This window comes from Leucoraja erinacea, chromosome 31 (assembly GCF_028641065.1).
Source record: "Leucoraja erinacea ecotype New England chromosome 31, Leri_hhj_1, whole genome shotgun sequence".
NCBI lineage: Eukaryota > Metazoa > Chordata > Chondrichthyes > Rajiformes > Rajidae > Leucoraja > Leucoraja erinaceus.
The window spans coordinates 7,959,588-7,976,824 of NC_073407.1; the positions used below are offsets into that span (position 1 = coordinate 7,959,588).

The 17,237-nt window shown below is 42.0% G+C and overlaps 1 protein-coding gene across 5 annotated transcripts in view; it reads left to right on the forward strand.

Annotated features, from left to right (window-relative positions):
- The window catches only part of LOC129711868 (nuclear receptor subfamily 6 group A member 1), a 244,501-nt gene that overhangs the window by 194,079 nt on the left and 33,185 nt on the right, over window positions 1–17,237 (forward strand). For all 5 annotated transcript variants that reach the window (XM_055659849.1, XM_055659848.1, XM_055659850.1 and 2 more), the window contains 2 exons: window positions 13,825–13,880; window positions 16,234–16,391. In XM_055659849.1, coding sequence (XP_055515824.1) covers window positions 13,825–13,880; window positions 16,234–16,391 — 214 coding nt within the window. The remainder of the gene's footprint in view (window positions 1–13,824; window positions 13,881–16,233; window positions 16,392–17,237) is intronic.

The following is a 17,237-nucleotide window of genomic DNA, read 5'->3' on the forward strand; positions in this document are numbered from 1 at the left end:
AGTCAGGTGTGGATTTGTCAATGACTACTGTCCACAGAAGACTTCATGAACAGAAATACAGAGGCTACACTGCAAGATGCAAACCACTGATTAGCCACAAAAATAGGATGGCCAGGTTACAGTTTTCCAAGAAGTACTTAAAAGAACAACCACAGTTCTGGGAAAAAGGTCTTGTAGACAGATGAGACAAATATTAATTTATATCAGAGTGATGGCAAGAGCAAAGTATGGAGGAGAGAAGGAACAGCCCAAGATCCAAAGCATACCATCTCATTTGTGAAACATGGTGGTGGGGGTGTTATGGCCTGGGCATGTATGGCTGCTGAAGGTACTGACTCGCATATCGTCATTGATGATACAACTGCTGATGGTAGTAGCATAATAAATTCTGAAGTGTATGGACACATCCTATCTGCTCAAGTTCAAACAAATGCCTCAAAACTCATTGGCCAGCGGTTCATTCTACAGCAAGACAATGATCCCAAATATACTGCTAAAGCAACAAAGGAGTTTTTCAAAGCTGCTAAAAATGGTAAATTCTTGAGTGGTCAAATCAATCACCCAATCTGAACCCATTGAGCATGACTTTTATATGCTGAAGAGAAAAGGAAGGGCTACTAGCCCCCAAAACAAGCATAAGCTAAAGATGGTCGCAATACAGGCCTGGCTGAGCATCACCAGAGAAGACACCCAGTAACTGATTGTTTAAGAAGGAACTGCAGATGCTGGAGAATGGAAGGTTACACAAAAAAGCTGGAGAAACTCAGCGGGTGCAGCAGCATCTATGGAGCGAAGGAAATAGGCAACGTTTCGGGCCAAAACCCTTCTTCAGACTGATCGGGGGCGGGGGTGGGCGGGGACAAGAAAGGAAAAAGGAGGAGGAGCCCGAAAGGCTGGGGGATGGGAGGAGACAGCAGGGGGACTGAGGAAGGGGAGGAGACAGCAAGGACTAACAAAATTGGGAGAATTCGATGTTCATGCCCCCTGGATGCAGACTCCCCAAACGGAATATGAGGTGCTGTTCCTCCAATTTCCGGTGCTGCTCGCTGTGGCCATGGAGGAGACCCAGGACAGAGAGGTCGGAGACGGAGTGGGAGGGGGAGTTGAAGTGCTGAGCCACCGGGAGGTCAGCTTGGTTATTGCGGACCGAGCGGAGGTGTTCGGCGAAACGATCGCCCAACCTCCGCTTGGTCTCACCGATATAGATCTGCTGACATCTAGAGCAGCAGACGCAATAGATGAGGTTGGAAGAGATGCAGGTAAACCTCTGTCACACCTGGAACGATTGCTTGGGTCCTTGAACGGAGTCGAGGGGGGAGGTAAAGGGACAAGTGTTGCATCTCTTGCGGTTGCAAGGGAAAGTGCCCGGGGAGGGGGTGGTACGAGAGGGAAGGGAAGAATTGACAAGGGAGTTATGGAGGGAGCGGTCTTTGCGGAAGGCAGATATAGGGGGAGATGGGAAGATGTGGCGAGTGGTGGGGTCACGTTGGAGGTGGCGAAACTGACGGAGGATTACTTTTTGTATGTGACGGCTGGTGGGGTGAAAGGTGAGGACTAGGGGGACTCGGCCCTTGTTGCGAGTGGGGGGATGTGGAGAGAGAGCAGTGTTGCGGGGTATGGAAGAGACCCTGGTGCGAGCCTCATTTATGGTGGAGGAGGGGAACCCCCGTTCCCTGAATAATGAGGACATTTCAGATGTCCTGGTGTGGAACGCCTCATCCGTGGAGCAGATGCAGCGTAGACGGAGGAATTGGGAGTAGGGGATGGAGTCCTTACAGGAAGCAGGGTGGGAAGAAGTGTAGTCCAGATAGCCATGGGAGTCAGTGGGTTTATAGTGTATGTCGGTCAGAAGTCTATCACTTGCAATGGAGATAGTGAGGTCAAGGAATGGTAGGGAAGTGTCGGAAATGGTCCATAGAAACATAGAAACATAGAAATTAGGTGCAGGAGTAGGCCATTCGGCCCTTCGAGCCTGCACCACCATTTAATATGATCATGGCTGATCATCCAACTCAGTATCCCGTACCTGCCTTTTCTCCATACCCTCTGATCCCCTTGGCCATAAGGGCCACATCTAACTCCCTCTTAAATATAGCCAATGAACTGGCCTCAACTACCCGCTGTGGCAGAGAGTTCCAGAAATTCACCACTCTCTGTGTGAAAAAAGTTCTCCTCATCTCGGTTTTAAAGGATTTCCCCCTTATCCTTAAGCTGTGACCCCTTGTCCTGGACTTCCCCAACATCGGAAACAATCTTCCTGCATCTAGCCTGTCCAACCCCTTAAGAAGGTCCAGGTGTATTTGAGTGCCGGATGGAAGTTAGTGGTGAAGTGGATGAAGTCAGTCAGTTGTGTGCGGGTGCAGGAGGTGGCACCAAAGCAGTCGTCGAATGCAACAAAATACTAAACCAGGTAGACAAAAATGCTGGAGAAACTCAGCGGGTGAGGCAGCATCTATGGAGCAAAGGAATAGGTGACGTTTCGGGTCGACACCGTCTCGGCCCGAATCGTCACCTATTCCTTCGCTCCATAGATGCTGCCTCACCCGCTGAGTTTCTCCAGCACTTTTGTCTACCTTCGATTTTTCCAGCATCTGCAGTCTACTTTCATTTACATGACATGCTGTTTCCCAAACATTATGGTGCCCTGAAATGGGGGGGGACTATGTATAAACACTGCTGTGATTTCTACATGGTGAAACCAAAATGTAGAAAAATAGCTTTTATTAAAATCTGACAATGTGCACTTTAACCACATGTGATTTTTTTTTCTATTACAAATCTCAAATTGTGGATATAGAGGCAACTAAATAAATGATGGGTCTTTGTTCCAAACGTTATGGAGGGCACGGTATATGCTAAAGGTGCACACTCCAACATGCTTGGCAATCTGTAACAGATTATCGAAAACCATTTACTTTTGCAGCAAACTTTTATAAAATGCTACTTTAATGTCCTAGAGTTGAACATCATGGAAACTGTCCCTTCAGCTCTACTTTCCCCTCCCACTTTAAACCTATGCCCCATTGTTCTTGATTCTCCAATCCTGGGAAACGTATTGTCTGCATTCACTCTAATTGTGCCCCTTGTGATTTGTTTATATATCTCAATAAAATCACTCCCTAATTATCCTGTGCTCCGTCGAAGAAACTCCTCGCTTGCCAACCTCTCACAATGACTCAGTTCTGGCAACATTCTTGCAAACCTTTTCTGCACTCTTTGTAGCTTAATGCCATCTTTCTTATAGCAGTGTGACCAAAACTGAACACAATATTCCAAGTCGAGCCTCACTATCATCTTGTACAACCATAACATAATGTCCCAATTTCCATACTCAATACACTGAATGAAGAAGACCAGATGTCTAAAACGCCGCCTTTGCAAATTTCCACCACCATTCCAAAATAAGTTGTCAGTTTTGAAATGATTTTTGTTGTATTTTATACTGAGATTGATCAGTGTTCACAAGGACTAAGAATTTCCTTCAGTAAATGGGAAGTCTATGACAATCCTTGCCACTAGGTGGTACAGTGAGCAGTAAATGTCATTGTAGTCACCATTTAATTGTAGTGAACCTGTACGAGTGGAAAATTAACGTTATGTCAACAATATTTTCTTACAATTAGAATGATTGGATAGAATACTGTCATATGAGGAAAGATTGAAAAGACTAGGCTTGTATTCACTGGAGTTTAGAAGGATGAGGGGATGATCTTATAGAAATATATAAAATTATAAAAGGACCGGACAAGCTAGATGCAGGAAAATGTTCCCAATGTTGGGCGAGTCCAGAACCAGGGGCCACAGTTTTAGAATAAAGGGGAGGTCATTTAAGACTGAGGTGAGAAAAAACGTTTTCACCCAGAGAGTTGTGAATTTATGGAATTCCCTGCCACAGAGGGCAGTGGAGGCCAAGTCACTGGATGGATTTAAGAGAGAGTTAGATAGAGCTCTAGGGGTTAGTGAAGTCAAGGGATATGGGGAGAAGGCAGGCACAGGTTATTGATAGGGGACGATCAGCCATGATCACAATGAATGGCGGTGCTGGCTCGAAGGTCCGAATGGCCTCCTCCTGCACCTATTTTCTATGTAATAATAATTTGAGCCCCATGTGCTTGTAAATATCTAACCTATTAATTTCACTCCCATTCCCTGCCCCAGGACCTACCCAGGTCATAGAGCAGCGCCACGGCCTGGAACTCAGCTTGTTTCTCGTACTCGGCCTAGCCCTGGCTGTAGACTTCAGCCGTCAGCTCATCTTCGGGCTTGTCCCGGACCCAGGCTCGTCCTTGGTTCCAGCAGCGCTTCTTTCTCGGCCCCAGTCATGGCCCTATCCTAAGCCCCGGGCTTGGCCCTCACTCCAGCACCAGCACCACCATCCCCACCAGGCATCGGGCACCGGCAGCCGCCGCCACTCCTCGTTCACTCTGAGCGCTGGAGTGCCTGTCCCGTCCTGCCTTGCGAGTGCATTGGGATGTCACTCGGGGGTTTTTTTTTCCCGAAATGCGTGATTTTTCGGGCTGTTTTAAAACTTAAAATGATTAACAACTTTGGAAATATAGGTGGGAATGCGACGGGAAGATGTTTATCACCTCGACGGGAAAAATGGGAGGAGGATGTGTGAAAATGGGAAGGCTGTGACAGCGTTTGGAAGAAAATAGGAATTAACCAGATATTTATTCTCACACACACACACACACACACACACAACAAAGAGTTTTAGTAATTATGAGATATATATATATATTAAGAGTTTCCAATGGAAATATAACTGATTTTTTAACATAGTATTTAAATAATAGCAGTATTGTTGTGACGTTTAAAGTAAGTAATTTTAGTATTGAAGATGAAATGTAGACACCACATCACCATGCCATATATTAACAACTGACTTAAAACACCCCAGTATATATTAATATACAGTGTTATTGAACAGCGGGACCTTAGGGTCCAAATAAACAGTTCCCTGAAAGTGGTAGACAGTGATAAAGAAGGCGTATGGTATGCTTATTTTCATTGTCCAAGGCATTGAGTATAGGAGTTGGGATGTCTTGTTATTCTTGTACAAATCATTGGTCAGGCCACAGTTGAAGTATTCTAGTTGTCGTATTATAGAAAGGATGTGATTCAACTCAAGAAGATGCAGAAAAGAGTCACTAAAGTGTCGCCTGGTCTGGAGGGGTTGTAAGGAAAGAATGAAGTGGCTGAGTATTTTCTCTGGATCAAAGATCTGTGATATTGGAGGAATATGAAATTATGAGAGTGATAAATATGGTAGATGGTCAGTTGTCTTCCTAGGTTTAAAACAAAAGAACATAGGTTTACGGTGAGAGGGGAAAGATTTATAGAAGAGCTTGAGGAGCAGGTTTTTCCCCCACAGGGTGGTTGGAACATGAAATGAATTGCCAGTGGTAGAGATAGACACAATTACAACATTTAAAAAATATTTGGGCAGGTAGTTGATAGGAAGGGTTTAGGGGGATATAGATCTACAGGCAAATCTGATTAGCATTGGAAAATCAAATCACAAAATTATTTGTCAATGCACATCTTCATGGATGTGCATTGACAAAGCCTTGGTATTTCTGTGGAAATGACAATATATTCTTAAATAACACATTTATTCTCAACAGAATAAATGAGGCATTGAGAACAAATGAGTTGCTTACTCTGCAGTAATGCACAAAAAGAAGCATATGGCCCTTTGCCACCTCCTAAGTTTTGGTATTTGGCTTAGTTTAGATTCCGTTTAGGTTTCTGATATTTATTCCAATTTTTGTGATAGTGTACCTGTTATTCGAAATAGAACCCTTATTTGACACCCCCCCCCCCCCCTTTCCTGAGACCATGTCTGAGGAAAAAGCATTGAAAATATCTGATATTTTCCATTTAGCAGCTAATTCGCTCAATTCTGAGGTATTTCTACAAAGATTAATTGGCTATTATCACATTACTATTTCTTTGACAGTTTGCTAGTGCACATTGGCTGCTGTGCTTTCTATGTTGTAATAGTAGCAAAATATCATCAATATTACATTTGGTTGTAAAGTGCTCTGTTGTGAGCATGCCAAATTGTGGCATATGGGAAAAAAACTGGCAAGTGACTGGAAATACACGTCCCGAGGGCTTTTGAGTTAAGGCAGCCTGATTCAGAAATTTGTCTTGGCACGGTTTGTTTCGGTCTATAAATAGAAGCGCTGTTTGTCAAGACAAATGTGAGTACAGTGAGAAGAATAAGACCTGGATAAAACAGCCTATTTAAAGAAGAATGAAAAACACAAAAAGGCAAGATAGCTATTTAACCTGCATCATCATCTGCTAATATTGTTGATCCAAAGAGTGTGCTAATTTAATGGTCTGCATTTCACAGCAGATTAGCAATTTAACAGTTTTAGGTAAACAACTTCATTCAAACAAAATTCTGGCTTGAACTATCTGATAAGGTAATGTAACTTTATGAATGATTGAGGAAGATCAGTGTGTGCAATATCAATATTCTATATGTTCTAATGTTAAACCATTGCAAATGTCAGTGTTCTATTTATGATAATAATGTAATTAGAATTCAGATCAGCAAGACTATTTATTGTAGAAATTGTGTAAAATATTGGATATAATTGGGAAAATTGACCAGCAGTAGTTCTGAAGACAAAGCAGAAAATGATGAAACAAAGATTTTTAAAAAACATTGATCGAAAAGGGAATCACAAAAAAACAAATTGCTCTAATATTCTGATCAGTGACATGTAGTGATGGGAAAATAATTTCTAAGTTTCCTCTCATGTGTGCCCTTTCCTTTATCCCACCATCAGCAGCAACTACTGAGGCTCCAGTGTTCAACATGTTCTGCCTTTAAACATTCAGTTTTGTGTGGTGATTGAAGTCCTGAACGAGTATTGGAAAATCTAGACTGTCCCTTCAGCCATACAAACTTAAATCCCATTTCAACAGCTGGAGGATGTAAAGAGAATTATTTAAATCTGGAATAAAATGCTAGTGTCAGTGATGTTAACCATGAAACAACAAATGTGATTCACTATCTTATGAAGAAGAAAATCTACCATCCTTGGGGGTCCAATTCCACTGTAGTATTGCTGGTTTGCAACTGCCCTCTGATTTGCCCTTGCAAGCTACCCAATATACTTCGTGATGTATATGATGTATGATATGATATATATGATGTATATTAAAGGCCAGCCTTGTCAGTATTGCTCAAATACTCTGCGGGATAAATGAGATCAACTTTTTAGTTACATTCCCTGAAGTTTACTATATTTGCTTGGCATTTGTCAATGCATGATTGCACATTAAAGAACCTTGCATTGATACAGATAACTAAAGACCTTTCAAAATGAGTAAAATAGAGGACTTAACATTACACTCATAACTTCGATTAGTGGTGCACGGCTTTAATAGCAAGAATTGATAGCAAGAATCATTTAATCAACTTATTTGAGTATTAGAAATTCAATAATAATAGAGAAAATTGGTTCAATTTTTCAGAATGGCATATTATATATATTTTTTATCAGCAGCTGTTGTGAAGTTATGTTTTTTTCCCCAGAATTGTGTTATCAGTATCTGATGGCTGAGAACATCTTGCAGTCAGGCCCATCTCTCATCAGTTATTTGGCAACACTTGTGTGGTCTCAAAACTCTAACTGAAAAAAAAATCCACACATAGCTATCTTGTAATGTACAAGCAGTCAAAATGCAATCCCAAGACAAGGCGACTGTTTGGCCAAACACTTGCCCACGGCATGCCAAGACCTTTTGGATCACCTAGTTGCTAACCATTTTAACTACCCTTCCCTTTCCCAAATTAACTTTTCTGTCATGGGCATCCTCCATTGCCAGAGTGAGGCCACACGCAAATTGGAATGAACAGCACCTTGTATTCCGCTTGCATAGTTTAAAAACCAACGGTATGAACATTGAATTCTCCAATTTTATATCTACACACACTCCCTCTCCCCTATTTCACCTCTCTTCACTGTTCCCCAACTGGATGCGCACTTATTTCTTCCTATCCATATCCCTTCGCCCCCTAACCTATATTCCTTCCTCTGGGTTAATATTTCTTGCCGGTTCTTTCTTTATCCCTTAATCTCACAATCTGTCTTTTCATCTCTGGCCTTTATTCAACCGTCTGCCAAATCATAATCTCCAGTTGCCCGTATCCACGCACGCCTGGTTTTATCCTGCCCTCACCTGTCTTCCAGCTTTCTCCCCACCATAACAATCTGTTCACAGAAGGGTACCGATCCAAAATGTCGCCTATCCATATCTCCAGAAATTATGTTTGACCCCCTGAGTTACTCTAGCACTTTGTGAAATGTTTTTCCTCAACTGGGAAGGGATGAGATCACTGCTCTTTGGGCATCGAGAATGGGCTTAAATTCTTCCTGTGATGCAAGATCAGTTCACATGTTTTGTCATAGTATGATCAGGCTAAATCTGTGATGCCCTCAGAGTATACTTGCAATAATAGAGCAAATTGTTTCAGTCAATAGATCTCAAACAGCAATTAATGACCAGATGGTACTGCTGGTAGACCCACTGCCTCTAAGCATTAGAGATCCTTGGGTGCTGTCTGTGTGGAGTTTGTATGTTCTCTCTGTGATCGCATGAGTTTCCTCTGGATGTTTGGTTTCCCCTCATATGCCAAAGATATGTTGGCTGGTAGTTAATTGGCAGCTGTAAATTGCCCCTAGTGTGTAGGTTAGTGGTAGAACCTGTGGAGAGCTGATGGGAATGTGGAGAGAAAAAAAATGGATTAATGCAGCATTAGTGTAATGTACAAGGTTAGCCAAAGGGCCTTTTTCCAAACTGTATCTTTCAATGAATGCCAGCTTTAACAGTTATTACATTGAGGTACACATTCTATGAGAGATGAAATTCATGTTTTTAAATATTTGAAATCATTTAAAAAATGCGAACATTCACATGTGCATACAGTTTGTATGATTTTTTTTTTGTGTGGACCTGTATATAAATTGTATTATTCTTGAAGAATGTATCCTGACATTTTTTTAGAATGTTTAGTTCCAATAATTTAATCAGGTTGAAAATATTTTTGTAAATTTTAAAATATTACTACTTTAAATTTTAAAAGTTGGTATTTTGAAAGTTGACTGTGACACATTAAGTGGCAAGATACTTAAGAACCACTTTTAAGAAAAGCAAAGTAAACAAACCACAGGATGTTTAAGAAGGAACTGCAGATGTCTGAAGAAGGGTTTCGACCCGAAACGTTGCCTATTTCCTTCGCTCCATAGATGCTGCCTCACCTGCTGAGTTTCTCCAGCATTTTGTCCACCTAAGGTTATGGATGACCTGAGTTATGGAAATATTACTTCTGCAACTTCGCCCATATATTTGAATACCAAAAGATAGTGAGGACAAGATCTGTTATGCTGGCTTTCAATCTCCCCTTTTTTATTTGCACACCATATTTGTTTCTTGTGAGGGCAGGAGCTATGGGTTTGAAAAATAAAACAGAATCCATAATATTAGAATGGTACAACTGTGACAATATTTTAACTGTCCTCTCCTTTAACTAACCCACCACAGTCCACTCCCAAGAGGCATACAGGTGTACACACTTTTTTTGTAGGTACAAGCCTGGTCATACCACATTCTGGTACCTGCAAGGTCATCAGATTGTGATGGTTTAATCATTTAGATTATTAGGAATACATAAAAGCAAGATCATTTAGCTTCCTATGCCAGTGCTGTGCATTGATTTGTGAGGTATTAGATTCCACGGTAGTGCTGGCAATACTGAAAGTATCTGAAACATAGGCTGTACAACCTGAGTTTTTTATGTGGCATGGTGTTATTAATGCAATCTCCTAAACAATCTCTGGGCTGGATAAACCACATTATGTCTTGCCAGAGATGGATTGAGTGAAAGTTTTGTTTGGAGCTGCATCTAATTCCAAGATCTTGCTTCTATTTCTTCTGTAAAGGATAATTATTGTTACACTTTCCTAATTAATATGACTAAATGTCATCTGTTGTAATAGTGCAAGTATAATGATTCTGTTCAACATATCTTTCAGTGGCAATGTGCGCACGATTCTGGAGTATGGACACTACCCTTGAATTCCACCTTCTTCAAAGCCCCCTTCCAGTACTTAGAGATGGCCATTCTTTAAAAAATGGAGAGGGAACCTGGCTGCCAGTCCTTTACCTATTGTTGACTGTTTTCCTTTTAATTTAATTTGAAAGGCGATTTGAGATTCAAATTATTGCCATTATTAATGGGTGTTAAAAGTCCAGGAATGTGCATCATGGCGGTACTGTACGTGGAAGCGAATTGTCGGGTTAAGGCTGCTGTTGAAAAAAAATGGTGCAAGATGATGTAGCGTTATAAGTAATCACCTCCAAATGGTCAGCTATTGTAGTGACTGGTGAAAGTGAGTGATTGAAGAACTGACTTTGTGTATGCCAATTGTTGCTGCATTACATTAAGGAGGTTCATGTTGTCACCTGCCTTATCTCTCCATTTGTTGACATTGAAACTGATTGGTGATTCGATGCAAGGATCCTCGATCTAACCCTGTGACTGACCTGACTTGCCAAAGGAACAGCATCACCTGGAAAAAATGCACAAAGTGAAGGAGTAACTCAGTGGGTCAGGCAGCATCTCTGGACAAAATGGATAGGTATAGTTTCAGGTTGGAACCTTTCTACCGACCTATTCTGCTGGGGGAGGGAAGAAAACTGGAAGAGGGGAGGGGCAGGACAAAACTTTGCAAGTTAAAGATGGATGCAGGTGGTGGTGGGGGGGGCAGGGGTGGTAGGCTGATGGTTGGACAAAGGCCAGAGCTGAAAAGATAAGGTGTGAGATAAAGATAGTTGTGAATTATGAAGCTAAAGGAGGGAATATAAAGAGAAGAGCAGGGAGAGGGGACAAATGGGTGCAAGTCCCAGTCGGACATGGAAAGGGGGAGGGAGGGTGGGAGACTGGGGAGGTTTGGAGTTAATTACCTAAAATTGGAGAATTCAAAGTTCATGTGGCCTCACTCGCAATGGAGGAGGTCCAGTATAGAAAGGACAAAAAGGGTAGTTAAAATGTTTATCAACCAGGAGATCCAATAGGCGTTGGCGGACCGAGCACATGTTTTTGGTGAAACGGTCATCATGTCGATGCCGGGTCAAACTGATGAAAAGGAGGACACGTCAGGAATACTGGATGCAGTAGATGGGGTTAGAGGAGGTGCACGTGGACCTCTGTCTCACCAGAAAGGACAGCTGGGAATCTCGGGAAGGATGTGAGGGAGGAGGTATAAGGACATGTGTAATATCTCCTGTACTTGCAGGGGAAAGTGCCTGGGGAGGGTTGGTTTGAGTGGGAAGGGATGAGTGAACTAAGTAGTTGTAGAGGGAGCGGTTGCTGTAAATGGCAGACAGTGGTGCAGATGGAAAGATGTGACTGATGGTGGAATCATGTTGGAGGTGGCGGAAATGTTGGAGAATTATGTGTTGGATGCGGAGGCTGGTGGCATGAAAGGTGAGGACCAGAGAAACTCTATCCTTGTTCCGTATGGGGCGCGAAGAAGTGAGAACTTCACAACGGAACACGGAGGTAACGCTGGTGAGGCAACCATCTATGATTGCAGGATGGAAACTACATTTACTGAAGAAAAAGGACATCACAGATGTCCGAGAATGGAAAGCTTCATCTTTGGAACAGATGAGGCGGAGATGACGAGATTGAGAGTAGGGGATAGGGTCTTTGCAAGAGGCAGGTTTGAAGAAAGTGTCGTCCAGATAACTATGGGAATCGGTGAATTTGTAGTTGATGTCAGTGTTCATCGATATACTGAATTTCCTCAATCTTGTAAGGAAAGTAAACTTCTTCCATTTTCCAGTTTTTAAATTCATGAACTATGTTTGAAGATGCACTTACTTTTCATCTTTTTAACCTTTCTCATGGAAATGAACTATGTCCTGAAACATGAAAAAATGCACTTACTTCCCAATTTCAGTATCATTAAGTCAAGTAAAATAATTAAAAATGTAGCAAACCTTTCTAGGCGCAATGGCAAATGAACAATGTTGCCCAAGACATTCTCCAGAGTGTGCCTCGGTAGGATCAGAAAGATGATAAAAAATGAGGTCCAAACGAAATGTTTCTGCAGCCATACATTAAACACAAAACACAACATAATACATATTCAGTATCATTGATGGAAGGCCAAAAAAACATCAAGCTCAAGTCAAAATAATCAAAAAATAGTCCCGCGGCCAGCAAACCTTTCCTCTTCCACAAGCTGCAATCCTAGAGTCCCAAATGAACGGCCATTCCAAGCCGCGCGGGGCGGTGCTGTAAGGCCCCGCTCCAGGAGCTCTTCAACCCCGCAACTCGGGCGGGGGAAGTCGCCGTTGCGAGAGCCCTGAAAAGCGGTCTCCCTCCAGGGACCCGCGGGCTCCCGGTGCCATCGTCCACAGACCTGCCGTTGGAGCCTCCGACTCTCCGGTCGGGCAGCAGCAGCAGCAGCAGCGCTCCTCCACCGCTCCACGCCGGCCCTGCTCCGAGTGATCCAGCACTACAGCAGTTTGGCAGCATTTTCACTCATTAGGTCCCGGACCCACAGAGGTCTGGAAAATCTGGGATGTTCGTCATTGGGAATGGCTTTTGAATCACAGCCACTGTCAATCAGATAAGGCTCAGTTAAAATCTAAAATCTGAAATAAAAAATAAATTGCAGGAAACACTCAGGATTCACAGAAAAACAAACAGAACCAGTATCCCAAATCGTAGATCCTTCATCAGTTTTGTGTTGGACTGAGAGGTGTTCAGTGGGTTTTTCTTTCCATGGATGCTGCTTAGTCTGCTAAGTGTTTCCAGATTTCTGTTAATGTCTTGCAGAAAGAGGTTTCAATTATAATAATCAGTGAGGGCATATCTTAACTGGTTATTTGGGAAACGGTTATTTTTGCTGCTGCTTGCGGTTACTGGATTTCTTTTGTTTTGAAGATGGTCATATAGAAAGGTACGTGCTCTTGGAATATGATCAGAAATGCCAAGGTTGAAATACTAAATTCAAGATTCATATCATAAAATGCACAATTTCTATTTCAGCAGATTTCAATTTTGGAGTGCAGCATGAAGTAAATTCTTAATTTGTATTAACAGTTATTACATTGAGGTACTCATTCTAAGAGATGAAATTCATGTTTTAAAATACAAGTCATTTTATAAATGCAAACATTCACATGTGCATATAGTTTGTATGATTTTTTTTGTTTGGACCTGTTATATCAATTGTATTATTCTTGAAGACTGTATCCTGATATTTTTAAGAACATTTAGTTCCAATAATTTTATAACATAGAAAATATTTTTGCTAATTTAAAAATGTTACTGCTTTAATTATTTTTTTTTTAATTGGTATTTTGAAACTTGACTGTGACACATTAAGTGGCAAGATACTTGTTTCACCACTTTTAAGAAAGGCAAAATAAACAAACCACAGGGGCTGCCAAGGTTATGGATGACCTGAATTACAGAAATATTACTTCTGCAATTTCTCCCAAATTACAGGAAGTGTATGCAGAGACGTCCAATATGGATCGCTATAGAAAACAGACCACAACACAATGCTGTACTGAGAAAATTTTTAAATTGAATCACGAAGCAATTATTTTGGGCAATAGATTTTTATCTTGTTTTTGGTGGAAACTGTTCTTTTGTGACTTGTGGAAAAATTAGTTTACGTTCAATTCTCTGGGACAGAACCCTTGCATCTAATCATCTTTTTGCATTTATAATCTAACAGTTAAATCAAAGTCAAATTGTTTAAAAATGTTTTTCAGCAATCAGGGAGGATGGAATGCCGGGAGGTAGAAACAAAAGTATTGGTCCTGTTCAGGTACGTGCTTTATCATTCTAGGAAATTAAACTCTACAGAATAGTAGTGCAAGAACAGTTTAATTTTATTGTTCCACGGTTCAATTGAGTGAATTTAGGAGTAATTGTTCTCCATGAATAGAACGTATTATAATTAAACCTCTCTCCTTACAGATTATTGAATTTAAATAGCTTTTTTCCCCCGATTGGTTCCACAACATAATGATGTAGAAATCAATCTCTTCTGCACTCCATGAATACATGCTCCAAATGATAACTAGTCAATATGCAAATTAGTCTTCTGTGATTACCATCCTGGCATTACCATTTGTTGGGGGGCTTGTGCACAATTCCACCATTTTTTTTCAACCCCTTGTTCCTTTGCTCCACCCTTGATCTTGCCACATGATTGTCTGCATTAAGATCCTTCTGCTCTTCTCACTTTCATATCAAGGCTTTCTTGTCTCCTCCTGTCCCAAATGTTAGAAGAAATAGGAATTAGAATAATAATGTCCATTCATAATTATTTTCAGCAGGTAAGCTCCCAATTGAAAATGCAAATCATATCCAAACCTTATCGTAATGTATTAATCAACCTAAAATTAAATATTTAATGTAATCCAATAAAAGATTTGATGTATTAACTTGGCATATAACTGGCCACCAAAAAATTAACATCACAGTGGTGCGTATTTATAAAGAAGCAAAGTTTGTTCAGGAAAACTTATGGTAAAGAGACAGAAGCAGAAGAACAGTGACCCGTTTACATACTAACACTTGTTTATCGTATCTTAAAGCCAACATTATATATATAAAAATTCCCAGTGTCTATAGATGATGCATTCTATAGATTTCCTATAGAGGGAAAGCATTGAATAGGTCTATTATGTGAGCAGTTGAAATCATCCTCGTATACAAAAAATAAATACCCTGCAAGAATAGTAGTTTTTCTCGTCATAATGTTTGATAGTAGGAGTTGGGATGAAACCTACCTTGAGCCATTTTACCACAAATGGTCTGAAATAACTACAGGTACACAACCTTTTATCCAAAATTCCTGAAACCGAAAAGCTCTGAAAACCGGACATTTTTTTCCTGGATGTCGTCTGCACACCAAAGCTCGCGCTTGGCGCCAAATTTGACCCGAAACGACCCACGGTCAGCCCAGGTCTGTACTACTGTAGCTGCTGGTGAGAGGGGGGGGGGGACTTTAAATCTTAGTCCCCTACCTGGTCGGAGAGGCAGCATCCCTCCAAGCTGCTTTTTCGCCCTGTCCTCACGGCCTACCATCGAAAATGGAGCAGCGGTTGGAGCTCGGACCCCGCCGATCTCGATCCCTGGCTCTGCGGCGCTCCAAATCCACCGCAGTCCCAGCTCCGCGATGTTGGGAGTCGGCGGCGGCGCAGTGCTGGGATACCTGCGGGGAGCGGGCAATGCCTTACCGGGTCGCCGTGCGGTAAGCTCTGGAGCGCTGTGGCCGCCGACTCCCAACATCGCGTGCTAGATTTGGAGCTCCGACCCCGACGAACTTTACCCCTGGCCAAAGATCTTATAGCGGAGCTATAAGAACTTTACCTCTGGCTGCGCGGCGCTCCAAATCCAGCGCGGCCCACGGCCGGATCCCCGCAGCCACAGCTCCGCGATGTTGGGAGTCGGCGGCCACAGCGCTCCGGAGCTTACCGCACGGCGACCCGGTAAGGCATTGCCCGCTCCCCGCTGGTATCCCAGCGCTGCACCGCCGCCGACTCCCAACATCATGGAGCTGGGGCTGTGGGCGTCAGGCCGCGCTGGATTTGGAGCGCCGCGGAGCCAGGGATCAGTTCGCCGGGGTCGGAGCTCCAACCGGCGCGGCCTGAGAGCTACGAGGTCTCTGGTCTCCGGGGAGGAGGCAGCCGCTCCAGACTTTCCAAGCCGCCCGCGCTACCTCCCTCACCGAGTAACTGCCGGGATCAAGGCGCAAACTCGCGACCACGAGCACGAGCCACCCGTTAAAATCTACGCTAAAAATATTCCATTCCGAAATCCGAAAAATTCCGAAATCAGAGAAGTGTCTGGTCCCAAGGCTTTCGGATGAAAGGTTGTGTACCTGTACTACCTTTTACATGTTGTTGTATCTATATGAACATAATTAACTATGGAACATTTAGGGGTTTTTGCAAGAAATGTAATAGGTCTATAATGCAATTTTTATTCCACACACACTTCACTCTCTCCCCACTCCCACTCATCTTCTAATCTCTTTCTTCACCATCTTATCAACATTGCATGAAACAAAGAAGAAGTTTCATTTTAATATAAGGCAGCATTCACAAAGAAGCATTCACTTTCACTGCCAATCAATGTTGCAGCTAGAAATATTTTGCTATGTATTTCAGATATCTGAAGAAGAGATTGAAAGAATTATGTCGGGACAAGAATTTAAGGAGGAGGCTAACAATTCGTGGAGTAACAATGGAGACAGTGATCACAGCTCCCCTGGCAACGGTATATCTGAGGGGAACCAACCATCACCTGTTTCTACTCCTTCCTCAAGGTGGGAACAATTGAGATAAACATGAATATAGGATCATGAGATAAATAATGAAGTATTTTTCATTCCATATTTGCAGCAATTCATTTGTATTTATTTAATCTACTTATGTAATGCTTACCAAATGAGAAGATTCAAAATATGATGAATTAGTCATTCACATGCTTTAGTATTGATTTTGAGAATAAATACTTATGTGGTTTGTGTCTTGCTACTTAGATCTCAATCTACTTTGCTTCTGTTGAAGTAAAACAAAACCTATTAAGAAATAGAAATAGTAATAAGAAATAGAAACTATATGCAGGTAAAAAATGGCATTGAATACAATTTAGCAGCTTCATTCATTTCCATGTGCAACAATGACACAAAGAGTCAAGTATCATTTTTTAAATTCATTCAATAAATTGACCGATTGAACGATACAGCATGGTAACAGGACCTTCGATCCACCAAGTCCATGTTAGCCATTCACATGTTATACGTTATCCCACTTTCGTATCCACTCCCTACACATGAGGAGCAATTTATAGGGACCAATTGACCTTCAAACCCACACTTCTCTACAGATATGGGAAGAAACCAGAGCACCTGAAGGAAATTAATGTGGTCACAGGGAGAGCGTGCAAACTCCACACAGACAGCACCCGAGGTCGGGATCGAACTTAGGTCTCTAGTACTGTGAGGCAGCAGCTCTACAACTTCGCCACTGCCCAGCAAATGCACTTTTGAGTGTTTTAATTAAATGTTACTTTTAAATTCAAAACTTTATCTTTGACTACTTTCTGAATATTTGTGAATGTCAGCAGCATGAACAGACAATCAAAACATTATTTCTGACACCTGGTTCTG